This window comes from Mustela erminea, chromosome 10 (assembly GCF_009829155.1).
Source record: "Mustela erminea isolate mMusErm1 chromosome 10, mMusErm1.Pri, whole genome shotgun sequence".
Classification (NCBI taxonomy): Eukaryota; Metazoa; Chordata; class Mammalia; order Carnivora; family Mustelidae; genus Mustela; species Mustela erminea.
The window spans coordinates 85,720,801-85,747,928 of NC_045623.1; the positions used below are offsets into that span (position 1 = coordinate 85,720,801).

Genomic DNA, 27,128 nt, shown 5'->3' on the forward strand with positions numbered 1-27,128 from the left:
CTCTCTCTGTGCTGGCCAAGGGAGCTTCTGCCTCAGGCTGTTCCCTCATCCTGGCTTCTCCTCCCCCTAAAATGTGGCTTGCTCCCTCATCTCCTTTAAATATTTGCTCAAAAGTCACCTTCTCAATGAGGCCTTCCCAGACCATCCTGTTTAGAATTGTACATTTCCCCCAAACACGACACTCCTCATTCCCCTTACCTTGCTTTATTTTCCCCTCAGCACTCAGCACCTTGTAACATACCATATCATTTACTTCTTTGTGACATTTATGGTGTCTTCCCTTATAAGGATGTAAGTTCCCTAAGGACAGAGATTTTGTTTGCTTTATCTGCCATAACCCAGAACCCAGAACCATGCCTAACACACAGATGTTCAATAAACATTTGCCAAGTTGTGCCTGAGTGGCGCAGTTGGTTAAGCATCCGTCTCTTGGTTTCCACTCAGGTAGTGGTCTCAGGGTCTTTGGATTGAGCCCCATGGGGGCTCCACGCTCAGTGCTGAGTCAGCTTGAGAATCTCTCTCCCTCTCCCTGCCCCTCCCACTTGTGCTCTCTCTCTCTCTCAAATAAATAAATAAATTATAAATAAGTAAATATTTGCCAAATGAGTGAATTAATTCAATGTTTAAAAACATCTTGGGGTGGGGGGTAGTGCCCGGCTGTCTCAGTCAGTAGACTGGGTGACTCTTGACCTCAGGGTTGTGAGTTCCAGCCCCATGTGGGGTGTAGAGACCATTTAAAAATAAAATCTTTGGGACACCTGGGTGGCTCAGTGGGTTAAGCCTCTGCCTTCAGCTCAGGTCATGATCTCAGGGTCCCAGGAATAAGCCCTGCATCAGGCTCTCTGCTCAGCAGGGAGCCTGCTTCCCCCTCTCTCTCTGCCTGTCTCTCTGCCTACTTGTGATCTCTCTCTCTCTGTCAAATAAATAAATAAAATCTTTTTAAAAAAATAAAATAAAATCTTTAAAAACATCGTGAAGGGGAGCACCTAGGTGGCTCAGTCGTTGGGCATCTGCCGTCAGCTCGGGTCATGATCCCATGATCCTGGTATCGAGCCCCAATCAGGCTCCCTGCTCAGCAGGAAGCCTGCTTCTCCCTCTCCCACTCCCCCTGCTTGTGTTCTCGCTCTCACTGTGTCACTGTCAAATAAATGAATAGAATTAAAAAAAAAAAGTCTTGAAAGTGAATCCAAATATATCTGAAGGGTTGCCTGGGTGGCTCAGGTGGTTAAGGGTCTGTCTGTAACTCAGGTGATGATCCCAAAGTCCTGGGACTGAGCTCCCTGCTCAGCAGGAAGCCTGCTTCTTCCTCTGCCAGCTGCTTCCCTTGCCTGTGCTCCCATTCTGTCAAACAAATAAACAAAGTCTTAAAAAAAAAAAAAAAAAAAGATTCCAGGCGCCTGGGTGGCTCAGTGGGTTAAGCCTCTGCCTTCGACTCCAGTCACGATCTCAGGGTCCTGCTATAGAGCCCCACCTTGGGCTCTCTGCTCAGCAGGGAGCCTGCTTCTCTCCCTCTCTCTACTTGTGATCTCTGTCAAATAAGTAAGATCTAAACAAAATAAAACATATCTGAGTACAAACAGCCCCAGAATCAGTAGCTGTAAAAAGTGGTATTACCCTTAAGTAATGGGAGGGGAGGGTGTCCTGGGACACACCCACTCCCCACAAGGCTCTACATAGGGGTCACCCTTAATCCTTTGGGGTGGGAGTTTGAAGGAGTTCACAGAGCCCATCCAGCAACGTGTAGGAACTTCCTCTTGGCCCCCCAAATCAGCAGAGATGGAAAAAGTTCAGACATCCCCTCATCCCATCTTTCACCCCAATTCAGGGTGACTTATTTTCCATCTTCTGAACCCCCACTTCACCCTCCCAAGGAAGTGTAGATGGGAGTGAATGGGGAGCTGAGAGATATGTAATCTTCATCAACAGAGAGTCATTTATTGAGCTCCTAAGGTGTGCCAGGCTCCAAGGAGAGCACACAGAGCTATCAGATAAGGTCCCAGCCTTCAAGAAGCTTCTTGATGGGAGGGGTAAGGAAAAGGGGGTGGGCAGAAGCCAGTGTCAATCACAGGCGTCCCTCTTCTCTCTGGTCGCCTCGGGAAGTAGAAGGACCCACAAAGGGACAACTTGAACAGGTGCCCAAGACATAATATACCCATGCCACACATGTACAAGACACCTGCGCAGAACCCACACAGCTACAGAAGCCTGTATAAGACAACAGGAAGTGGCCCTGCCACGCGTGGGCGGGATTCACACGCAGAGTCCGTAGGTGCATAGGCGACACGGGTATGACGAGTATGACACAAGAACTGCATCTCCCCCAGCCAGGTGGGCTAGATGGAGGGAGGGCTCTGGGCCCGGCCCGCTAGGTGTGTCAGGGCTGAGGCTGGTACTGGCCCTCTGTGGCCGTGAAGAAGTCCTCCAGCACACTGCGCAGGTAGTCAAAGGTGGGCCGGTCCTCTGGGCGCTCCTTCCAGCAAAGCATCATGAGGTGGTACAGCTCCTCGGGACAGTTGTCAGGTCGCACCATACGGTAGCCTCGCTCTAGGTTCTGAATCACCTCAGGATTGGTCATCCCTAGAGATTAATGGGAGAGATGATATCAAGGCTCCAGGCTTCCGACCTCCACGGCAGGGGTGACTTTCAGAATATTTAATTGGCACGGTGTGAGCACCGATCTGAAAGAATCTCGGTGGGCATCAATACTAAGGCCTTGTACTTCGGGTACCAGCCATGCATCAGCCAGGCCACTTGGAGTGCCAGCTGTGGCTTAAGCACTTAATAACACGTATGTGATGACTGTGAGGCAGTGGGTGAGCCATCTCCCCTCTTTGGGCCTCAGTTTCCTCATCTGGGAAATGGACCTAAGAGTAGCTCCTACCTCATACAGCTGTTATGAAAATTGAAGGAGACAGTGCTTGTAAAACAGCAAGTATAGGGCCTGGAGAGGAGATGCTACAAGAAGAATATCTGTGATTATTATGATTTGGTGGTGGAATATGGGGTGGTCAGGCCCCAGGGAAGGACAGGAGCCTACAGACGGCACAGGGGTGAGGCTTGTCTGGTTTGGGGAACAGGCACATGAGATGCCAGGTGGGCCCTGGAGACCAGCAAAGCAGACCCGGCATAAGGTAGATTCACCAGATGCCTCTAGGAACCAGATTAAATAATTTGAGGGCCATGTCCCTTAAAACTAGGAAATTCAGGAAATCAGAGGACATAGACCAGGGAACTAAACGCCATGGCTAGAGTCAAGGATGCAAACCCATAGTCTGCACCCAGTCTAAATAGCCCATAGACCTACTTTGGTTTGACGCCTATTGGGTTTTTATTTTTATTTATTTATATTTATTTATTATTACTTATTTTATTTATTTTTTTAAGTAGGCTCCACACCCAGTTAGAGTCCAATGCGGGACTTGAACTCAAGACCCTGAGATCAAGACCTGAGCTGAGATCAAAAGTTGGATGCTTAAACAACTGAGCCAACCAGGCACCTTACTGTGTTTTTAAACAATTTGAATCAATCATCAATATTTGGATATAGGAAATTTTCTTAAAATTCCAAGTTTGGGGCGCCTGGGTGGCTCAGTGGGTTAAGCCTCTGCCTTCGGCTCAGGTCATGATCTCACGGTCCTGGGATCGAGCCCCGCATCAGGCTCTCTGCTCGGCAGGGAGACTGCTTCCACCTCTCTCTCTCTCTCTCTGCCTGCCTCTCTGCTTACTTGTGATCTCTCTGACAAATAAATAAATAAAATCTTTTTTTTTTAAGATTTTATTTATTTATTTGTCACAGAGAGAGAGAGGAGTGAGAGTGAGCACAGGCAGACAGAGTGGCAGTCAGAGGCAGAGGGAGAAGCAGTCTCCCTGCTGAGCAAGGAGCCCGATGTGGGACTCGATCCCAGGACGCTGGGATCATGACCTGAGCCGAAGGCAGCCGCTTAACCAGCTGAGCCACCCAGGTGTCCCTAAATAAAGTCTTTAAAAAAAAAAAAATTCCAAGGTTTGGCTTCTCTTGAAAAAGAAAAAGCCAGGTGTCCCTGTTGGTTTGTTTTTAAGTAGGTTTCATGTCCAGTGTGGGTCTTGAACTCATTAGCCCAAGATCAAGAACTGCATGCTAGGGTGCCTGGGTGGCTCAGTGGGTTAAGCCACTGCCTTCCGTTCAGGTCATGATCTCAGGGTCCTGGGATTGAGTCCTGCATCGGGCTCTCTGCTCAGCAGGGAGCCTGCTTCTCTCTCTCTCTCTCTGCCTGCCTCTCCATCTACTTGTGATCTCTCTCTGTCAAATAAATAAATAAAATCTTAAAAAAAAAAAAAAAAAAAAAAACCTGCATGCTATACTGACTGAGCCAGCCAGGAGCCCCACGTTTTTTTATTCTTCTTCTTCTTCTTCTTCTTTTTTTTTTTTTTTTTAAGATTTTTATTCATTGGGGTGCCTGGGTGGCTCAGTGGGTTAAAGTCTCTGCCTTCGGCTCAGGTCATGATCTCAGGGTCCTGGGATAGAGCCCTGCATCAGGCTCTCTGCTCAGCGGGGAACCTGCTTCCCCCCTCTCTCTGCCTGCCTCTCCGCCTACTTGTGATCTCTGTCTGTCAAATGAATAAATTTTTAAAAATCTTTAAATAAAAAAAAAGATTTTTATTTATTTGACACAGAGAGAGAGAGATCACAAGTAGGCAGAGAGGCAGACAGAAAGTGAGGGGGAAGCAGGCTCTGTGCTGAGCAGAGAGCCCGATGCGGGGCTCAATCTCGGGACCCTGAGACCATGACCTGAGCTGAAAGCAGAGGCTTAACCCACTGAGCCACCCAGGAGCCCCTGCTTTTCTTTTTTCTTCTAACAGAGAAATTCTCTGTGGGTTCACCTCTGTGGGCACAGTGGAGAAGCTGTAAGGACACTTGGCTGGATGAGTGGAGTGTGGTTCTTGCCCCCATGCTGCCCTTGGACTCTGATAGGGCCAGTCCTGGGAAGAGAAGTCCTTCAGGCTCTCACCTGATTCTAAGGTGCCTTTACCTTTCTAGGAGCAAAATTCTGTACATAGTGCTCTGGGGGTGTGGGAAACTTCTGCATTTCTGGCCATTGTGCTCTGTGACCTCTCTCCCCTGTCTTTGTGTTCCATTTCCTTTCCTCAGAACTTCCTAGCAAGTTCCTTTCAAAAAATTCCATCTGTCTTAGCTGAATTCGGGGGTAAAGGACTGTGTCCAGAGGCTAGAGGAAGGGATGGAAGAGGGTAGGAATTAGTCATTTATATATCTCTCTCATTTGTTATGTGGAAAGTTCCAGAAGGCAGGGAAGTCACTGCTTAGTGAGCACCTGCTGGGAGTCAAGCTCTTTCACAAATAGTCTCTTTTGTTCATATCAGGAAACTGAGGCTCAGAGAGGTGAAGTCACTTGCCCAAAGTGATGATTAATAATAAAATCTAGGGGCTCCTGGGTGGCTCAGTCGGCTAAGTGTCTGACTTGCTCAGGTCTTGATCTCAGGGTTATGAGATCAAACCCCATGTTGGCTCCGTGTTCAGTGAGGAGTCTGTTTGAGATTCCCCCTCTCCCTTGCCCCTCCCCCTGCACTCTTGCTCTCTCAAATAAATAAATAAATCTTTTAAAAAATAAAACCTAACACTCTTGAGTGCTTAGTATGGGCCAGATACTGTTCTAACCTCATAATTTACAGGTGGGGAAAGAAAGAATGATCTGACTGGGGGCATCTGGGTGGCTCAGTGGGTTAAACCATCTGCCTTCAGCTCAGGCCATGATCCCAGGCTCCTGGGATCAAGCCCCGCATCACATTGGGCTCTCTGCTCAGCAGGGAGCCTACTTCCCTTCCTCTTTCTCTCTGCCTGCCTCTCTGCCTACCTGTGATCTCTGTCTGTCAAATAAATAAATAAAATCTTTAAAAAAAAAAAAAAAGAATGATCTGATCAAACCCAAACAAAAAGTTAGCATCAGTGGCAGACCTGGTAGTAAAGGCAGGCCTTTTCCTTCCCAAGTCAGATCCTCTTCTACCACCCTAGGCTGCCTGTGTCAGAACTTGAGAGCTGGGATTATTGAAGGAGGAGAGAGATCGAGACAGACACAGAAGCCAGCCCTAGGAGATGTGGCACCTGACTGGGGATTCTGGAGTCCTGAGTGAAACAGGAAAAGCAGCTAGGAAGATTCAGAATCTGAACCAGGGACAGATGAAGTGAGTGGACAGACATGCATGGGCTATTCTTCCCTACCACCCTTTCAGTTCCGACCCTTGGCCCTGACCTGGGTAAGGAATGCGGCCATGGGTGACAATCTCCGTCAGCAGGATCCCAAAAGACCACACATCCGACTTGATGGTGAATGTCCCATAGTTAATGGCTTCCGGTGCTGTCCACTTAATGGGAAACTTGGCTCCTGGAGAGGGGCAGAGAGAGGTCACCTGGGTCTGCTTGGTCAGACCCTACAGGCCCCAGAATTCCCTTATATCCCACACCTACCCTCCCTGGCTGTGTACTCGTTGTCCACAATGAGGCGTGCTAGGCCAAAGTCTGCAATCTTGCAGCTCAGGGTGTCAGAAACGAGGATGTTGGCAGCCCTCAGGTCACGGTGGATATAATTCCGCTCTTCAATGAATGCCATGCCCTCTGCAATCTGAAGACCAGGTAGGAGGTCAGCAGCCCTGGGCTGACCATCCTTACCTCACTGGGCTGTGCACCTGCCCAGCCCCTCCCCAGTCTCCTTACTTGGGCTGCCATGTCCAGGAGTTTGTTGATGGTCAGCTTGATGCCTGGGGGGGTCTTGAGGAAATCTACCAGGCTCCCTGTGAGCAGAAGCAAAAGTTGCTGACTCAAGATGTCCCAGCAGATAGCCCCCAGACAGGTCGCCTGGATGGCTCAGTCAGTTAAACGTCTGCCTTCAGCTCAGGTCAGGATCCCAGGGTCCTGGGATTGAGCCCTACATCGGGCTCTCTGCTCAGTGGGGAGCCTGTTTCTACCTTTCCCTCTGTCTACTGCTCTGCCTACTTGTGCTCTCTCTCTCTGTCAAATAAAATCTTTTAAAAAAAGGAAAATTTGTTATTAAAAAAAAGAAAGAAAGAAAGCTCCCAGAGCCTTCTCCTCTAACTGGCTATCTAGAAGCAGTGTCTGACACGTGGAAAGAAGAGTAAGGGGTGAGAATGGAGAAGTGTGCGTTCAGGGTGAAGATACCCAGGATATATGAAGGCTTTTCCCGGGGACTAGGATGGAACATGCTTGGAAAAGTCGGTAAACTTCTTGTCACCAATGGGGTAAAATCCAAACTCCTTAGCCGGGTGTCCAAATTCCAGCACAGTCCATACTGTAGTTTCGTCTTTACCCCATTCCTGCTTCTTTCACTTCACCCATCCTAGATAATTTTGAAATTTTTCATATAGACCACTGGGGTCTCACCCCAAAGTCTCTTTGTTCCCATCTCTGCCTTCTAAAAATTCTACTTTTCCCTCATGGCCCAGCTAGACTATTCCTCTAGGAAGCCTCTCTAGATCCTACCAGGCCTAATAAATTGCATCATCATCTACATTCCCATGACGTGCTGGAACTCTCCTATGGCAAAACTGGTTTTCCTAGAGTTTGTGCCACATAACTAAAATGCAGTTCCTCTGAAAGCAGGAGCCTTGTTTTGTCCATCCATTCTCTTGGTGTTCCTCCCAAAATAAGCAGTGATAAATGTGTGCCAAAAATATTGAATGGAGCATAGTAAGAGCTGCCTGGGGGGCTGAGGGACCACATCTGGAAGCAGAGGGTAACTAGGAGAAGACCAGGGATGAGAGTTGCTGGAACAGAGCTAGTGACTTCTCAAGAGATTAAAACCCTGTGTAAAGGTGGCAACAATCTAAATGTCCCTACTACGAGGGCTGAATTAGTCACCAAAGATAAAAGGCTCCCCCAGACACAGCAAATACATGGGCATGTACTGCCACTCCCGCATCAAATCCATGGTAGATGCTGCTAATCAATCCCAACACTCATTTCCAGTGAGCCTCAGAATCCTGCTCAACACAGCACTCCAAGCAGCTACCACTTGAACTTGGTCCACATGGTAAAACCTATTTGCTACTTCCAGAATCTAATAGCCAATTAGGAGCCTTTTTCCCTTCCTGGAAGAGGGACAGCTCTTAAACTCCCAAAGAATCAGAGTCAGATAACAACAAACTTGCTAAGCAGTAAATATACTGCAGACACTATTCTAACACCTCTGTGTACACTGACTCTGTCATCCTCACAAAGTCCCCATGAGAAAGTTACTATAGAATTATTATCACCATATTACAGATGAGGACGCCACAGCAGAGAGCTGTGAAGGCCACACAATCGTGAAGGCAAGATTCTAACATAGGCAGTCAGATTCTAGAGCTCATAATGACTACTCTAAATTATTTCTGGGTGAGCCCGTTCAGATTTCTGATGTTAAACTTGGGGAAAATGAGCACCAGAGATGGGACAAGGACTTGGCCTGTCACAGCAAATTGATGACAAAGCTGGACCTAAAATCTTTTGGGGGGGGGGTGGGCTAGAAACTTCTATCCACCTTCCTGGGTGCTCTCAATCAGTCCAAGGGAGGACAAGAGGCTCACTTAGACCTGAAAAAGAGAGATTTGAGGCAGATCTGCCCTCTCAAGGGTCAGGGTCAAAAGGAAAAGAGAAATAAGGCTGGAGACCCACACATTTGAAATCAAGCATCCCGGGGGTTGGCGGGGAAGGGGCACCTGGATGGCTCATGGGTTAAACATCTGCTTTCAGCCCAGGTCAGGATCCTAGGGTCCTGGGATCAAGCCAGCCCCCGGCTCCCTGCTGGGTGGGGAACCTGCTTCTGTCTCTTCCCCTGCTTCTACTCTCTGCCAAATAAGTAAATAAAATCTTAAACACACACACACACGAATCCCGAGATCTTGATCTTAAGCCTTTGAAAAAGGCCAGGGAAAATGAGAAGTGAAAGCTCTTTCGGAGCCTGCCACCTTAGGCTGGACTCCCAGACAGGCTCGAACATCACACCCTCTTCCTGTCCCTGGTGGTGAGTCTTTAGGTTCCCAGGAAAACTAGAAACTCTGAGCGGAGCGAAAAGGCAGATCTCCTTCATCTCCTATCAGGGGCGGGGGAGGGGTGGCAGCGCCCCCCAGCGGCCTATCGTAGTGGCGGCACCCACCGTTCTCCATGTATTCCGTGATGATGTAGATGGGCTCCTGGGTGACCACCGCGTAGAGCCGGACCAGTCTCTGGTGTTGCAGCTGCTTCATGAGGTTGGCCTCGGCCAAGAAGGCGTCGGGGGACATGCTTCCCTGCTTCAGGCTCTTGACTGCCACCTTTGTGTGCCCGTTGTAGTACCCTGGGGCGCGGAGGGATCGGGGAATCACTGGGAGCGCGAGCACCCGGAGCCAGGTAGCTGCCGGGACGCCGTCTCGGGACTCTCGCGGCCTCAGCGGACGCCTCTCCTCTCCCCCTTCCTGCAGTCGCAGAGGGCCTCACTCACCCATCCACACTTCCCCGAACTGGCCAGCCCCCAGCCGCTCCACCAGCTTCAGCGTCTCCCTGGGAACCTCCCACTCGTCCTCCCACCAAGGCTTCTGGGGCTTCTGGGTCTGGCAGGGGCGACTCAACCGCGTGCACAGCCCGTCCGAAGCATCTGCGAGCACAAGGGAGAGGATTAGGGCCGTGAATACGGCGGATTCTGGTGTCCCCACTGAGTCCCCGCCGGGCCAAGTCCCCGTCCAGGGGAAATGGACTGGCGGGGGAGGTGTGGGGCTGTCACCCTACACCTGGGCTGTCGGATACCGCACCTCGCCCACTGCGGGGAATGAAGGAGCATACTGAGATGGGTGGAGGGTACCCCTGAGAGGGACTTAGGGGAGGCAGGCTGGTAGGGCACAGGTGAAGGAGCCCCGCGCGCACGTCTGAGGGGCTCCTGCTAGGGCTCACTGGTGTAATGGCGGACCAGCTCGTGCAGGCCAGGAAAAGTGATGCGGGGCGAGATGTAGAAGCCGCCTTGGTCCAGGTTACGGATTTTGTAATGTTTCACCACCTCTCCCTGGTTCTGGTCGAAGTCCCGCACGGACAGTGAAAACGATCCTAGATGAAAGAGTGGGTGAACTCAAGCAAATCCTCTTCCCCGCGCCCCGCTTCCCCGGGATCTCGAGGGTCAGGCCTCCGAGCTGCGGCCCCGCCCACGGCCCCGCCCAGCCGCTCACCCGCGGTGCTCTCGCTCTCCCGGATCAGGAAGGAGCCGTGCGTGTTCCCGGGCGCCAGGAGCTGTCGCTCAGCGTCCTTGCGGCTCAGGTTCTTGAAGAACCAGCTGCGCAAGGCACAAGGGAAGGCCGTCGTCTGTTGCTGGTCAGTTCCGCCTCCGTCGCCCTCAAGCACTCGCCACCAGCCCTAGCACCCCGCCTTTGTACCCACCCTTCGTCACGGGGCGTCCCTACTCACGGTTCGGGCTCCAGGCTATTCGCTTTGGCCACGAAGTTGAAGGGAATGAAACCTTCCTGGCCGGTGGTCAGGGACTGTGCCTTCCACCATTCGCCGTTCCTGTGCGACAGAGCCAGTCGGTGGGGTCTCCTTGGCCTTGGATTGGGCTGGAAACCTTCAGAGCCCCCGTTACACCCTGCCACCCCACCCTCTAGCCCAGCACCTTAGAGCCTCCCATTTTGTCCTAAGGGCGGCCGCTGCAAGCCCGTCGGGGACCGCGATACGGGGCAGGGGTGCGGGGGGGGGGGGAATCCCTGCTCCCTCCCATGCTCTGGTAGGGCAAGGATGGGTGGCGAGGAGGGGGCACTCACCGCTCCAGGATACGGAGCTGTTCACCCTTCTCGAAGCCCAAGTCTCCATCGTGAGAGGGCTCGTAGCTGTGCAGAGCGATAACCAGGTTGTCTGGAAAGACAGAGGGCATCAGGGAGAACCTACCTGGATTAGGCTGAGAACACAGAATTCAGGAATTACAGGGCAGCGGAGAAGACAGAGGCAAGAGAGGCAAGACAGGGCAGAGAGTGAATGGGAGATGGAGGCCAACAGCCCAGGATCCAGGCCCCTTAACTTTCAGGCCCTGCTGATTGTGAGGTCACCTTGCAATGGTGAGGCTGGGGGGTTGGAGCCTTCATAGATGACCAGTGGATCCCGCACCTCAGAGCCATTGCGGATGGGCAGCTGTGGGGTGAGGGGGTGAAAGTGGGGTCAGAGAGTGAGAGACTGAGTCCAATCCTGGCTCCTCTCCCCACTGCCCCGTTTCTGCTTCTCCAGCTTGGCTGGGTCTTATCTCTGCATCTGGACCTCCTTTCCCTTCTGTTTTCCAAGGGGAAAGGGCCACTCTGTTATTTCGGTGGTGGTCCATTTCCTTCTCCTGACTTGTATACTCCACCCGACTCCCTCACCAAGTTCCCCGTCTTGCCTCTTACCGTGGCCTTGCCATCCAGTGGGACTATGGGGTAATGGCAGTTCTCACATACATCGATGTTTTCCATCCAGTCTTCTTCAGAGTTTGAGCTGCAGCTACAGCCCATGGTCCCTGGGGCAATGGAGAGGGGGCTGAAGGGGCTCCCCCAAAATCTACTTCCCCAACATCACACATCCTAGGGCCTTGCCCTGGGAATTTCCAGAAGTACCTGAGATTGTCAGGCCCCCATCCCCCATCCACCATCCACCAGCCATAGAAAAGCTGAAATGGGTCCAGCTGGTCTGGTGAGGAGCTCCCTACTGGTGCTCACTCTGAGACCCCCTGGCCACAAGTAGAGTCACACATGGGCCCCCACTGAGCCCTAGGCCCCGCCCTCCCACCTGGAATGGGCAAACCGCCACAGATACCTTTGTTAGCCTAGTTGCCCACTTCCTGCCTCTTCACCAACCCTCTCTTTCCTCCCATCCCCCATGTTGGAGGACTACCTACTAAAGATCACACAACACTTCCCCAGGCCCTGGGGGAGCCCTAAATTTTGTTCCTTCCCTACCAAAGAGGTGTGTGTGCCCCACCTCCTAATTACAACTCCCCTCTCTGGCCAAGGAAGCTGAATAAGAGGGCCCTGCTCTCTAATGTCAGAGGTCAGGCCCCAACTTTTCCCAGAGCAAATCTCCTTTAGAGGATTCTGATTCTCACCAGCAGAAAAACCTTCAGTGTTGCTATTGGCCATAACTTTTTTGTTTTTTTGCTTAAGCAATGGAAACTTTTTGTCAGTTGGAAATCAAGCAGAACCTAATAGATAAAGCAAGTAAACATGGGGCTGTTCTGCCTGAAACAGAGTGGAGAGGTCATTGTGAAGCCCCTAGGAGGCCTGAGAAACCCCCTTCCCTAGGGCTGCTCCTCAGAACCGCTTAGAAAGCACTAGTCCTCAGATAAAACTCAACTTACCATTCAAGACCTCTTTTTTTAAGTAGGCTCCACTCGGGGCTCAAACTCACAATTTTGCGATCAAGACCTGAGCCAAGATCGAGTCGGATGCTTAACCGACAGAACCACTCCGGCACCCCATGACCCTTTAAAAAACTTGCTGGGGCACCTGGGTGGCTCCGTGGTTAAGCGTCTGCCTTCGGCTCAGGTCACAATCTCAGGGTCCTGGGGTCAAACCCCCGTTGGACTCTCTGCTCTGTGAGGAGTCTGCTTCTCCCTCTGCCCCTCCACCCCCACTCGTGCTCTCTCATGCACAAGTGGCAGAGAGAGAGAGGGGGAGAGAGAGAGAATCCCAAGTAGATCTCTGTGCCAAGCTCAGAGCCCAAGAGGGTTCAATGCCACGACCTTGAGATCACCACTAGAGCCAAAATGAGAGCCGGACACTTAACTGATGGAGCCATCTAGGTGCTCCCCTATGACGTTTTAATATCAAGATCAAATCCACCTCCACACTATCCTATACACACACACACACATACACCCCTTCATTCTGAGCTACCTCTGCCTTTCCCAAACACTTCATACTATTTTCTTACTCCATGCCTTTGCACATGTGACTCCCCTACCATGAATGCTTTCTTGTCCACCTACTGAACTAATTGAACCTTTAAGGCTCAGCTCAAATATCACCTCCCCGGTGAAGCCGTCCCAATACCCTGCTCTGTCAACACTCTACTCAGACACAGTTGTCAGCACTGAATGCCATGACTAGATGGATTTATGGGTCAGTCCCACTGTCTTTCCCTCCCCTTGATGAGATGGGGGGCTCATTCAGAGCAGAAGCTATGGGTTATTTGCCTGAATACCCCAGCACCCAGAACTACTTGTCATTAATAAATGTTGGTATGTGGAGGGTTCATACAAAGAGGCTCCCATCTACCAGGGTCTTAGAGGTCACCAAGTCTGGGCGCCTGGGTGGCTCAGTCGTTAAGCATCTGTCTTCTGCTCAGGTCATGATCCCAGGGTCCTGGGATCAAGCCCCAGCATCGGGCTCCCTACTCGATGGGAAGCCTGCTTCTCCCTCTCCCACTCCCCCTGCTTGTGTTCCCTCTCTCCCTGTGTCTCTCTCTGTCAAATAAATAAATAAAATCTTTTAAAAGGGAGGAGAGGCTACTTAAAAAAAAAAAAAAAGAAAAAGAAAAGAGAGAAAGACATCACCAAGTCTAACTTCTGATTTTAGAGGAGCAAATAGAAGCCCCAAAAGACCTGCTTAAAACTAACTCATGCAGGGACATCTGAATGGTACAATTGGTTGTGTGTCCAACTCTTGGTTTCAGCTCAGGTCTGATCTTGGGGTTGTGGGGCTCCCCACTCAGCTCAGAGACTGCTTGAGTTTCTCTCTCCCTCTCCCTTGTCCCCTCCCACCCCCTCAAATAAATAAATCTTTAAAAAATATTAAGCTCACAGTTGACACCTGGGTGGCTCCGGTGGTTGAGCATCTGACTGTTCGTTTCTGCTCAGGTCTCAGAGTTGTGAGATAGAGCCCACCCCCACCCCCAACATCGGTTTCTGAACTCAGTGGGGAGTCTGCTTAGCATACTCTCTCTCTCTCCCTCTGCTTCTCCTCTGGCTCAGGCACACTCTCCCTAAAAATAAATAAATAAATCTTTTAAAAAGATTAAATTCACACAACCTATTTGGGACAGAACAAAGCTAGAGATGCTGATCCATGCTGGGACCGAGTGGAAGTAGGAAATACTGGGGATTGTGGGGTTTGCAAGACTGAAGGACACATGTCAATTACATCTCAATTCAAAAAGGAAAAAAGAGGGACGCCTGGGTGGCTCAGTTGGTTAAGCGACTGCCTTCTGCTCAGGTCATGATCCCAGTGTCCTGCAATCGAGTCCCGTATCAGGCTCCTTGCTTGGCAGGGAGCCTGCTTCTCCTTCTGCCTCTGCTACCACGCTGCCTGCCTGTGCTCTCTCTTTCTCTCTCTGACAAATAAATAAATAAAATCTTTAAAAAAAAAAAAAAAGACTCAAGGACAGGCCTCAGAGTCAGAGAGACCTAAGTTCAAACCCCGGTTCTGACGTTTACTGTATGACTTTGCTGAAACTGTTCTTCCCAAGCTTCACTTTCCTTTCTTGTTCAGTAAGGACTGTCACCCCTTTCTCATAAGCTTACACAAATGTTAGCTTAGTTTAGAGCTTAGAAAGACTTCAGCACTGCTCATTCTGCCCCTCCCAGCACCTACTTTGGAGGGTGGGAGAATGGAATCAATAAATAATCCTCCTTGGGCGCCTGGGTGGCTCAGTGGGTTAAGCCGCTGCCTTCGGCTCAGGTCATGATCTCAGAGTCCTGGGATCGAGTCCCGCATCGGGCTCTCTGCTCAGCGGAGAGCCTGCTTCCCTCTCTCTCTCTCTGCCTGCCTCTCCATCTACTTGTGATTTCTCTCTGTCAAATAAATAAATAAAATCTTAATAAATAAATAAATAAATAAATAATCCTCCTTATTAGAAATTCATGTTTCTTAAAAAAGAAAGAAAGAAAGAAATTAATTCATGTTTCTTAAACTGAGATACTGAGAACCCATCATGGGTACCAGAAGTCATGGGTGTACATCTTCCTAGAACATGAGTGTCATCTGACCTTAGTCACATAGTTAAACAAACACAGATCTATTATAGAGGAAAATGCAAGGAATGGAATACATGGAATTTTAAGCCAAATTAAGAGACTTTCAAGGAAAAGGGTACACATTCACTCTCCCCTCTACTGCTAAGAGTCCTGGAGTGTGTGGGGCACCTGGGTGGCTTAGTGGGTTGAGGCCTTTGCCTTTGGCTCAGGTCATGACCCCAGGGTCCTGGGATCGAGCCCCACATCGGGCTCTCTGCTCAGCAGGGAGCCTGCTTCCTCCTCTCCCTCTGCCTGCCTCTCTGACTACTTGTGCTCTCTGTCTATCAAATAAATAAATAAATAAATAATCTTTAAAAAAAAAAAAAAGAGTCCTGGAGTGTGGGGGAAAGACATTTGAGAAAACCAGCTCAAACACTCATCTGTGGATGCAAATGGCTTAAAAAAAAATTTTTTTTTTTATTCATGGGGTGCCTGGGTGGTCCCATCGGGTAATAAGCATCTGACTCTTGATTTTGGTTCATGTCATGATCTCACAGACCTGGGATCAAGCCCTGTATTGGGCTCCTTGCTCAGTGGGGAGCCTGTTTCTCCCTCTGCCTGCCACTCCCCCTGTTTGTGCTATCTCTTTCTCTCTCTCACACACAAATAAATTTAAAAAATAAATAAAATCCTTTTTTTTAAAGATTTTATTTATTTATTTATTTGACAGAGATCACAAGTAGGCAGAGAGTCAGGCAGAGAGAGAGAGAGAAGGAAGCAGGCTCCCCGCTGAGCAGAGAGCCTGATGGGCTTGATCCCAGGACCCTGAGATCAGGACCTGAGCCGAAAACAAGAGTCAGACACTTAACTGCCTGAGCCACCCAGGCATCCCTGCAAATGGCTTTTCTGACACCTAATTTTATTATGGCTAGGAACTATGAGCAGAAAAGCCTCCAGAGAAGCACTGAGAACTATCTGGAAACAGTCTAAGATGAGCTGAGCTATTGGGTGCGGCTGTGAGCATCCTGTTGTTTGTGACCCTCAGATGGGCCTATGAAGATCACAGTTTGGTGACGGCCAGGGTCCAGGACAGCATGCAGACAAGACCTATGTCTTGGACTAAATCTGTGCCTCCCAGAGAGGACCTGACATTCCTAAAGACTGGGGCCAAGAATGAGGAAAAAGTCAAGCTGTGTCTTGATTAAGCCAAAAGGAACTCTAACTCTTCTGGGAATCTGACTCTTAGTGTTTTCTCCGTGGCTGGCTGTGTGCTCCTGGAGCCCTCCAGATACCAGGAGCAGATCCTGCCCTCTACGGAAGTGTGAGCTGTGGTGCGTAGGGTCTGGCAGCCATCATGACACCCTAGGATCCAGGAATGCCAGAGAAGATTTTGGTGTGTGGTTCCCAGCTACCAGGGCTCCATACTCCTGGGAAGCCCCAGGATAACATGGGAGGCCTGCAGGTTTTTTCAGTATTTTTTAAAAACCTGAAAGGAATGGGGCTCCTGGGTTAAGTGGGTTAAGCCTCTGCCTTCAGCTCAGGTCAAGATCTCAGGGTCCTGGGATCAAGCCCCTCATCATGCTCTCTGCTCAGCGGCAAACCTGCTTCCCCCCCCTCTGCCTGCCTCTCTGCCTACTTGTGATCTCTCTCTCTGTCAAATTAATAAATAAAATCTTTTAGAAAAAAAAAACCTGAAAGGAAATTGAACTATAATTTGTTTCTTCAATGCATACTGATTGTCTCTGATTAAAATTTGAATTAGATAACATGAAAGTGAGTACTTAAACAAAGTAGTTTAGTAGGACGAAACTTCAAAATCATGAGATCCATGACCCAGGAGGGTGGGGAGTACAACAGCGGAAGGGGCCAAGGAGTCTGGGAGACAAGAGTTTAGAAACACCAGTATAATTTACCAGCTTTGTTTTAAAGATGGAGAAGCTGGAGGATCAGAGAGGTTATGTGAATTTCCCAAGAGCACATGAGGGCTCTAGGCAGAGGTGAAACTCAGATCAGTTTCCTACTCCTTTATCAAGGTATCCTCCTCTATTCATCACTCCCTGGGAAATCCAAAGGAAGTGGAGGATCCTAAGAAGTCATGAGGAAACGGGCAGAGAGGCAGGTCTGACAGCAGGGGTACAGGGGGTTGGGGGAGTAGGGGGTGGTGGTGGGGAGAGGTGGGGGCAGCACTCTTCATCAAAAATTTGATCATTGGGACGCCTGGGTGGCTCAGTTGGTTAAGCAGCTGCCTTTGGCTCAGGTCATGATCCCAGCGTCCTGGGATCGAGTCCCACATCGGGCTCCTTGCTCCGCAGGGAGCCTGCCTCTCCCTCTGACTCTGCCTGCCACTCTGCCTGTGCTCGCTCTTGCTCTCTCTCTCTCTCTGACAAATAAATAAATAAAATCTTTAAAAAAAAAATTTGATCATGGGTCGCCTGGGTGGCTCAGCTGGTTAAGCTGCCTTTGGCTCAGGTCATGATCTCAAGGTCCTGGAATTGAGCCTGGCATCAGGTTCTTGGCTCAGCAGCAAGTCAGCTTCTCCCTCTCTCTCTGTGATCTCTCCACTCTCGTTCTTTCTCAAATAAATAAACAAAATCCTCAAAAAAAATTTTGTGATCATTGTGCTGTTAACAGAGGCCTTTTCCTCCAAGACAATGCTCCTTCCATCCAGACTACATGCTTCTGAATGTAATTTACCAGACAGGTGAATGCAAGTCTGTATATATGAAGGCATACGATTAAGCAAGCATCGTGCTTTTGTGCGCATGCCCGTGAGTTTGTCTGAGGTCGTATATGCAGATGGCTGTGTAACAGAATGAGGGGATTTACAGTTTGTGCCTGTCCCTGTGTAATTGTGAGGTCGTAGACGGATATATCTATTTATATAAAATGTGTGTCCCATCCCTCTCGTCTTAGTGTGACAAAGATTACTGGTAGCCAAAACAATCTAACCAGGTTGACAAATGAGGTCCGTAAAAAGAAAATCAAAATTAAAGCTTACTATAAATGTCACGTTGTCATGGGTGTCTGGGTGGCTTAGTTGGTTAGTCCTCTGACTTAGTCAGCTCAGGTCATGATCCCAGGGTCCTGGGATGGAGCCCTGAAGGTGAGTTCCCTACTCAGCGGGGGGTCTGCTTCTCCCTTTCCCTCTGCCCCTCCTCCCTACTCATTCTCTCTCCCTCTCCCTCTCTCAAACAGATAAATATATAAATGTCTCTTTAAGAAATACATAAATGTTTCATTGTCTAAAAGGAAGAAAAAGAAGAAAAAAACAGATCCAGAGAATCCCCAGGGTTCTCAGAATAAGCAGCGAAGGCAGATTCTGGGGTGAATGAAACAGGACATTTTCTTCTTCCAACTCAGGAATTCAAGGTCAATAGCAAGAATGTTAGAGATCTAGACCTCCTCTGACCAAGGTCTGTACTGTTCTCGGTAAAATTCAGAGCTGCCCGTGGTCCACAGAGCACTTTGTACCAATTATAAAGAGCCACCCCTCTCTGGGGTTTCAAACTCGGAGAATAGAGTGAAGGTTAGACCTCAGCCCCCTAGGTGCCCTTCACCACAGCGCCCAACACATGCAGTGGCCTTGCTCACTTGGTAGAACCGATCAAAAATCCCAAGCTACCCAAAGCTCCCACCTTGGATCATCTGAACCCAGACCTGTTTAGCGTTGATATCATCGTGAGTTCCAACTCTCGCCAACTCATTCACTTCTATCAACTCCAGACTTTCTCTTGCCTAGTTGGGCCTAGGATGTGTTTTGTCCCCTTTAAAAACAACAACAACAACAACACTTTTCCTCCCTTCAACTGTAAAGCTACTCATTTATCGAACATTCTGTCCATAATGTGTGCCATGTTCTTGCCAAGAACCTGGGTTTCTTAGCCAAGAGCAGGCAGGCTATCATGAGGCAGAACCACTGTGGTACCCTGGGCCACTTTGTGGCAAAATCTGCCGAGAATCATTTAAAACATTTTCTTGGCCTTTTACTTGGGCCAAGATTTGGTTGTCAGCAAAGCTGTATATGTTCAATGAAGAGCCTTGGCTATGAAGGCGGTCCACACAGATCCCTCATCATGGTACTCAAGAATCAGGGTTGGCGGGCATGATAAATAATTTCTAATGGGTAAAGGAGGGATGTTTCCCGAGTTCTCTCCTTTTTCACGTATAATCCCCCCGCCTTTTTAACCATAGAAAACAAAAAGGTAAGCTTTCTCTTCAATGCAAACAAGGTAGATTTATTCTCACAAAATTGAGTGTCTTAACCATAAAACTGATTGTCAGTTAATTATTGCCGGAAGTGTGGGTTACAGAGCAAAGATGCTAAAGCTGGTATTTTGGGTAGAGGCCCTCCAACCAGTAACTCTAATCCTTTTAGTGAGTTCGATCCCTGTGTGCCTCTGTGCGCATTTTGTGACATGATGGTTTTATCAGGATGGACAGAGCCTTATTTACAGTTTGGCGAGCCATGAAGCTTTATTCAAGTTTCTAGGAGTCTGCCAGTCATGGGGTCTCAGTTCACCATATCCTTGTCAATCCCTAGGCACTCACTGGCAGAGGGCCTCAGGGCAGGTTACTAAACCTCTCTAGGGGACTGGGGGTGCGCAGACAGCCTGGGTGGCTCAGTCAGTTAAGCGTCTGCTTTCAGATCAGGTCATGATCCCAGGGTCCTGGGTATGAGCCCCACATTGGGTTCCCTGCAGGGAACCTGCTTCTCCCTCTCCCTCTGCCTCCTGCTCCCCCCGCTGTGCTCGCTCTCTCCTTCTCTCTCTGTCTCTCTGGTAAATAAGTAAATAAAATTTTAAATAAATAAATAAATAAAGTGGGACCTACGGGTAGGGCAGCTGTAAGCATTACCTGGGAGATACAGATGATCCCATAAACTGCTTATCATGTGCTTAGTACCTGCCAAGAGCTAAATAAATGAGAACATCGTTGACCCTTGAACAACATGGGTTTGTGTCTTGTGGTTCCATTCACATGTGGATATTTTACAGTAGAGTATTATAAATGTATTTTCTCTTCCTCATGATTTTCTTTTTCTTTCTTTCTTTTTTAAGATCTTCTTTTTTTTTTTTTTTTTAAATATTTCTTTTTTTTTTTTTTTTTTTTTTTTAAAGATTTTATTTATTTATTTGACAGAGAGAAATCACAAGTAGACGGAGAGGCAGGCAGAGAGAGAGAGAGGGAAGCAGGCTCCCTGCTGAGCAGAGAGCCCGATGCGGGACTCGATCCCAGGACCCTGAGATCATGACCTGAGCCGAAGGCAGCGGCTTAACCCACTGAGCCACCCAGGCGCCCTAAGATCTTCTTTTTAAGTAATCTCTGTACCTAACATGGGGCTCAAATCTATATAACCCTGAGATCAAGAAGCACATGCTTTACTGACTGAGTCAGCCAGGTGTTCCATCTTCCTTATGATTTTTTTTTCAGTTTAAATATTTTTTAAAAGATTTAGTTTATTCATTTAAAGAGGGCAAGAGAAAGAAAGAACAAGTCAGGAGGAAGAGCAGAGGGAGAGGGAGAAGCAGACTCCCCACCGTGCAGAGAGCCCAATGCGGGACTCAATCCCAGGACGCTGGGATCATGACCTGAGCCGAAGGCAGGTGCCTAACCAACTGAGCCACCCAGGCGCCCCCTCCTTATGATTTTCTTTCTTTCTTTCTTTCTTTCTTTCTTTCTTTCTTTCTTTCTTTCTTTCTTTCTTTCTTTCTCTCTTTCTTTCTTTCTTTCTTTCTTTTGACAGAGAAAGAGAGAGAGATCACAAGCAGGCAGAGACAGAGAGGGAAGCAGGCTCCCCGCCGAGCAGAGAGCCTGATATGGGGCTCAATCCCAGGACCCTGAAATCATGACCTGAGCCGAAAGCAGAGGCTTAACCCACTGAGCCACCCAGGCGCCCCACTTACAATTTTCTTAATAGCATTTCTTTTCTTTTCTCTAGCTTACTTTAAGAATACAGTATACAAGACATATAATATACAAATTATCTGTTAATCAACTATTTACGTTATCAGTAAGGCTCTGGTCAACAGTACCCTATTAGTAAAGCTTTTTTGGGAATCAAAGTTACACATGGATTTTTGCCTGCGCTGGTAGTCGGCACCTCTACACCCTCACATTATTCAAGGGTCAACTGTCGTTAAGTTTTTGGGCGGTCAAAGGTTGTAGGATTTTCGACTACGTGTGGTCAGAGCGCAAACCCACTGTTGTTTAAAGGTCAAGTCTAATTGCTATTTGAGGCTAGCGTGAGCATATCCCCGCACCAGACTTAAACATTTTTCCAGTCTAAATATTAACATTAGCCGTTATCAATCATTTTCATTTTCCTTTGTGATTTTGGGCACTTTCACAGACCACCCTTTCGCCTTTAATACATTTACCTAAAATGGAAACTTCGCTACCCTAAATGGAAAACCAGTATCACCAGCCAGAGATAGAAATCAGGATCCATTAAACCAAGCGCATAATGTCATATGTAAATTCACATTTGTTACCGCCTAAAATCACTCCACGGTAGAGGTGCACAGGCCGTATTTTGGGACTTGCTGCAATGTGAGTTGGAAGGACCTTTGGATTTAGACCTCTGTTGGAGAGTTAGAGGAGGCACCATTTTCCTAACTGACCAGACTACTGACAAAAATTTAATGGGTACCTCTATGTGCCAGGCTCTGATCTAGGGTGGGGGACACAGAGGTTGAGCAGAGAGGTTCCTGTTCATTTGGTCCTAACCTCTTTTTAAATTTTTTTAAGATTTAATTTATTTGACAGAGAGGGACAGAACACAAGCCTGGGGAGTGGGAGAGGAAAAAGCAGGCTTCCCGACAAGCAGAGAGCAGAGAGCCTGATTCAGGGCTCGATCCCAGGATCCTAGGATCATGACCTGAGCTGAAGGTAGACACTTAACAACTGAGCCACCCAGGCACCCCCGGCCCTGACCTCTTTTGGCAGGTCCCTCCATTTTCACCAGGGGCCATGGGTCTGTCTTCAGCTCAGTGACTGGTAATGTCTATGACTCACAATACTGGGAACACAAAACAGCAGTACTTGTCAGGAAGTAGTATTGCAAAATCCCTGCCCCTGCCCATTTACCAAGTTGATGTTAAGCTAAAATCACTAAAAATGAGGTCCATCTCCATGTACTGACATGGAAAGACATCCTGGATATAAGATGGCAAGCAAAAAAACCCCAAAAAACAAAAAACATGGCAAGGAAGCTACAGAACAGAATGTAGCATAGAAACCTATTTGCATTCAAATGTGTATATTTGGGGATTCTTTGCAGCCAGGTTCTGGGCTAAGCTTTTATTTGCATGTTTGCATGTCATTCTCATAATAATCCTATGATGTAAAAGCTATTATTATCCCCATTTTACACATGCAAAAACTGAGGCACAAACAGGGTGAAGTGATTTGTCTGAGGCCTCATAACAAACAAATAAGTGGTGGAGTGGCGAGCTGAACCTCTGTCTCTCTGCCCCCAGACACGGGGCTCCTAACTCCTACTATTTGGAGCCACCGTCCATAGGAAAATCTGGAAGGATGCTCGCAAATTGTTTGCAGTGAACACATCCCAGAAGTGAGACCGGAGGGGGCTGTAGTTTCTTATATTTCTTTTTATGCCTCCGTACTGTTTGAATTTTTAACGACAGTCATGTGCTAATTTTGTAGTTGAAAAACAAAAAACAACAAACCGCCACCAACGCAGAAACTCTGCCAAGAGACAGGACGGTTTGTGGAGGAGTCACTGCGTAGCTTACCCTTCCCTTCCTCGCCTTGTCTCGGGAAAGGCAGGCGTGCAATGAATGGGTCATGCAGGAGAAAGGCTTCTGTGACCAAAGAAGTTTAGGAAATGCCAATGTCGATGAGACAGAATCGATCAGGCCCGTTCTCTGGGGGAATTTTCAGAGTGCTAACCAGCTGAGACATTGACCAGGAAATTAATATGGCCCAGTCTGGAGCGGAGGCCATGTTGGTTTGGCCCCAGAACCATTCTCTTTCCAGATGCCTCACGGAACTGGTGTTCCCTAGAACAAGCATCGGAAATGAAGCACCAGCTACGTTCAGGCCAACATCGAAGTTTGCTCTTGGAGGCCACGTCCCCTGATGGTATCTTGGTCCTGCCTGCCCCCAAACCACCCCCACCCCCTGCTCCCCTCAGCATTGCTTTCATTGAACTGAGCTTGGTCTTGAAGTCACCGACTTGAAGTTGGTGACTTCAAGGCCAAGTTGAAGATGTATGTGAATCCATACACACCCCCAGGCTCTGGATTCGTAAGATACAGTGTGTGTTGTGTATGTAGACCCTGTCTCTGCTTCCGTCCATACCTACACACAGACATTTTCTGATGATAAGTCTGGTGTTTGGGATAGTGTATGTGTGTATGGGGGTGTGTGTGTGTGTGTGTGTGTGTGTGTGTGTGTGTGTGTGTTACTCGCCTGTAAGGCTGACCCTGTGGCTCAGCCTAGAATTCTCACACCCACTATATACAGGAAACAAGCTCATTTGCAAAACCACACCACAAGTGTGAGGGGATGAGCGGTATGCTGGCCGGCCAGGGTGCTGAGTACGGGTCATTCTGGGTGTGAACAGCCTTCCCTTTGGTGCACCATTTACAGGAGAGGGGCTGCCTAACCTCTGTTAAGGACCTACTATGCATCAGGTATGACCCAGTGCACAACCCAAGTCCCCAAATGCAATCTGCAAGAGAGAGATTTATGACTGCCTCTTCACAGAGTTTGGAGTCTGCGGAGGTGAAGTCAATACTGTTCAAGGAAATGGCAGAACCGGAATTGTACCTGGGTCAGCCTGACCCTGAAACCCGTGTTCTCTGCACTGCACAATACCCATTCACTCTCTGGCCTTTGGTCTTGTTCTGTCTTCATGGTACCCAAGAAACAGAAACCAGGGACAGTGACCTTGGCTCATGTTGTAGATGCTTTCCAAAATGGGCCTTTGTCCTTCTCAGAACTGTGTTGACTTCCAGTCAGATCTGTGAGCCTTCTGGATCACCACAGGGAAGTCCTCTGCTCCCTGAGAACCTTGCCTCATTCTCTTGCCCCAACACTTGGCCCTTTACCCTTTCAGGAGAACCTCCGTCCCTGAGCCATAAGGGCAAAGGACTCTGAGTCATCTGTCAGCACATGCTGGAGGAGAGGGGTGCAGGCCGAGGAGCACCCCCCCCCCCGAAGCACATAGAAAGTCAATGTGTTCTCTGGCCCCTACAAAAGGCTGCAGGCATTGGACCTGGGGACAAGAGAAAGGCTGGGGCATGCTGACTGGGTGGAAACTGCGTGTCAAGAAAAACTCCAATGGTGTAGGGTAAGATACGGGAAACCTGGAAAGTCCGGCTCACATGGGGATGCCCCTCCCCGTAAATGGATGTCTCAGAAGAAGGTGAGGAGTGGGCAGCTAGCTGACTATGCCTTCCTGGGCCTCTGCCTTCCTAGGATTTGAAGCAGCGATCAGAAAGACCAGCTGGCCTGACACATACAGTTTGGGGGGGTGTGGGGGGCGGGCGGTGAAGCCAGAGGAAACAAGTGGCCTCCTCTGATACTCGGCAGGGGCAGGAATGGCAACTTTCCAGATGGAAGTGCTGGCGTCCCTCTCCCAGGGCCAACTGCACCCCTGTCTCGGTTAAAAATAGCCTTTCCTCTGCCCTGCCCTTTCCATTCTCCGTTCTTCAACTTTCCAGCCTCCGGTCAGATACTTCCGCTCTGGAGGCCCCATCCCAGATAACAAACACGCCCTCCCATATCCATCCACTTGCAACAGAAGACACTTCTGCTTCTCCAGCACCGCTGGTCACCAAGGCTAAAATCACGTCTCACGTGTCCCTCCGGATGTTCTGGGTGATCACTCTCTCTCTCAATCTCTCTCATCTCTCTCTCTCTCTCAGAAGATTCTTGTCACTGGGGTCTGCCCCAGCAACCACTAGGATTCCTGGGTCCCCGACTCAAGCCTGACCATCATCCTGCCCCACGGATAGGGGTGGGGGAGGCCAAGCTTAGACCATCACCTTCTCCCAGGGACTAGCTCTGCCACTGCCTTGCTGAGTGACTGCAGGGAGGGAGGGATCGACCTCTCTGGGCCTCAGAGTTTCATCCATCATGGGATCAGGGACTGGACCTCGTGATTCTTTTTTAAAGGTTTTATTTGTGTATTTATTTGAGAGCGGGAGAGAGCAAGAGAGCACAAGTGGGGTTAGGACAGAGGGCAGAAGCAGAGGGAGAGGGAGAAGCAGACTCTCCGCTGAGCAGGGAGCCCGATGTGGAGCTTGATCCCAGGACCCTGAGATAATGATCTGAGCTGAAGGCAGCGCCCCTGGACTTGGGGATTTCTGAAGGCCTTTTTCATATGTAATAGTCCACGTGTGGGATCTCCCAGAAAAGGCTCCCAGTGAGGTAGGGACCAGTGGCAGACAGCGTGGCAGGGTTGAGAGACAACGGCTACGCAGGTAAGGCTACTTCTTACCAGCTGCACCGCCTGCCACCCACCTGGCCTCCAGCAAGACTTTTCTCTCCCCCAGCCTGTAGGGCTGCTGAATACCCAGGGGCCCAGCCCCATGTCTGGATGCAGCCCCCGCTGTCAGGCACACACCCCCAGTCCTAGACCCCTGTTCCCAGGACTCCTTACCTGCCCAGCCCAGGAGCCCCTGGCCCCATTCACATGGTCCTCCTGGCCTAGCCTGGCAGCTCACACACAGCTTCAGCTCCCTTCGTTGAGGTAGCCACCGCCTGTCTTAGCCCGCCCACGTCCCACCCTGACTTCCTGCCTCCTCCTGAGGGCTCCGCAGCCAACTGGGCCCCAGCAACCCAACCACAAGCCTCCAGCACCCCAAGCTTCCTGCTGCCATAGCCCCCCACTCATCAGCCCCTGGGGGGGGTCCTAGAGATCTCCAGGCCACCCTCAGGGTGGCACTTGGAGCTGAAGAAAAGATCTTTTTTTTTGAGAGGATCTTTGATGGAACCTCCCTCCTGTCCCCCACGGTGCACCTGGAGAAGAGATTCAAGGGCAGCCTTTATACCCCAGGGAGCAAGGGGCAAGGGGCAAGCAGGCAAGTGGCACTGCTGTCACAGTCTGAAAGCGGAGTGACCCTCTCATCACAGTCTAGAGGGGGCAAAGTTAACCCCACTCCAGAGTTAGAGGAGAGAACACTATCTCTGCTAATCAGCGGAGGAGCTTAACACCCCATGGTAGAGTCAGAGGTCAGGCTAGGAGGGCTGCCCAGCGATTGTCATGTCGTCTCAGGGCAAGAGTCAGAGGGTAGCTAACACCCTTCTGAGAGACAGAATGCTGGACAGCAAGCTGTTTAAGGAAGCAGGCAGGACAACCCTATGGCTTCAAGACTGAGTAACAGCCCCTGTTGGGGGCAGGAGACAGGTAACACCCACTCATCAGGGCGAGATTTCTCATTCAAGGAGAGGCAAGCCACAGCCCCTGCTAGAAATGTCGGGCCTGCCATCATCTCCTGCAACAGGTGGGAGACAGACAAACACTCCTGCCCGGGCACCCAGGCGCAGGCAGCTGACTGGCAGGACTTTCTGTCAGAGACAGGAGACAGGAGACAGGAACCTTGTCACAAGCAGTGAGCAGGCCAAGAATCTTCCCTTTACCTGGGACCCAGGCTGACGGAGTGGGGCCATCACAGGCTGGGTGCCAGGTCGCCGGTGTTATGAGGAACCCTGCATGGCTCTATGAGGCACCAGAGCTGGGCCTGCCCCCACCCCCCACCTCCTCCCCACCCCAGGAAAGTATAAATGTGTCACAGTCCCCACCGCTGGAGCTTACACTTAGTGCGCAGGCTGGGGGAGGGGAGCCCACAGAGCATTGTTGGGGTTTGTGAGGGGGAAGCTGATGCTCTATGTACCTCAGCTGCAGAGGGAAGGGGGAGACAGGAAGTGGGTGGAGGGAAGAGGAAGCCCGAGCTGGAAAGTCAGACAAAGCCGGTACTACCGAAACAAAGGCTGAGGAGGTGCAGTGTTTAAAAACCTATAGAGTGACCCAGAGCCCTAGCAAGATCCATCTCTGGGCCTCCACACAACAGTACTAATACCACTGGTGATGGCAAGGATAAGCAATAAAGAGTTCATGAGTTTTGAGTGTTTGTTTTTAAGATTTTATTTATGTATTTGTCAGAGTGAGAACAGGAGAGAGAGCACAAGCAGGGGGAGCAGCAGGCAGAGGGAGAAGCAGACTCCCCACTGAGCAGG

At 49.6% G+C, this 27,128-nt stretch overlaps 1 protein-coding gene across 2 annotated transcripts; it reads right to left on the bottom strand.

Moving 5' to 3' along the window:
• Positions 1–1,910: 1,910 nt before the first annotated feature.
• Positions 1,911–25,666, bottom strand: LCK (LCK proto-oncogene, Src family tyrosine kinase). Of its 2 annotated transcripts, XM_032360910.1 has the most exons (13): positions 25,552–25,665; positions 11,380–11,489; positions 11,050–11,131; positions 10,768–10,858; positions 10,418–10,516; positions 10,183–10,286; positions 9,914–10,063; positions 9,468–9,620; positions 9,144–9,323; positions 6,707–6,783; positions 6,461–6,614; positions 6,246–6,377; positions 1,911–2,577 (listed from the first exon to the last, which is right to left on the bottom strand). In XM_032360910.1, exons 2-13 carry the CDS (start codon positions 11,482–11,484, stop codon positions 2,375–2,377), a joined length of 1,530 nt encoding a protein of 509 aa, XP_032216801.1. In that variant the 5' UTR covers positions 11,485–11,489; positions 25,552–25,665; the 3' UTR covers positions 1,911–2,374. The 2 variants fall into 2 exon arrangements, with proteins under 2 accessions (XP_032216801.1, XP_032216802.1); XM_032360911.1 differs by lacking the exon at positions 9,468–9,620 and having other exon boundaries at positions 25,552–25,666.
• Between the last annotated feature and the right edge of the window lie 1,462 nt (positions 25,667–27,128).

What these genes read in the sequence shown, in the direction of transcription:
- LCK (XM_032360910.1), bottom strand. Translation starts at nt 11,484, where the DNA reads ATGGGCTGTAGCTGCAGCTCAAACTCTGAAGAAGACTGGATGGAAAAC. An exon ending in CAGCTCCGTATCCTGGAGCG is followed by an intron (nt 10,517 to 10,767) that starts GTGAGTGCCCCC and finishes TCTGTCGCACAG; the next exon opens with GAACGGCGAATGGTGGAAGG. An exon ending in GCTGGTCCGCCATTACACCA is followed by an intron (nt 9,621 to 9,913) that starts GTGAGCCCTAGC and finishes TTGTGCTCGCAG; the next exon opens with ATGCTTCGGACGGGCTGTGC.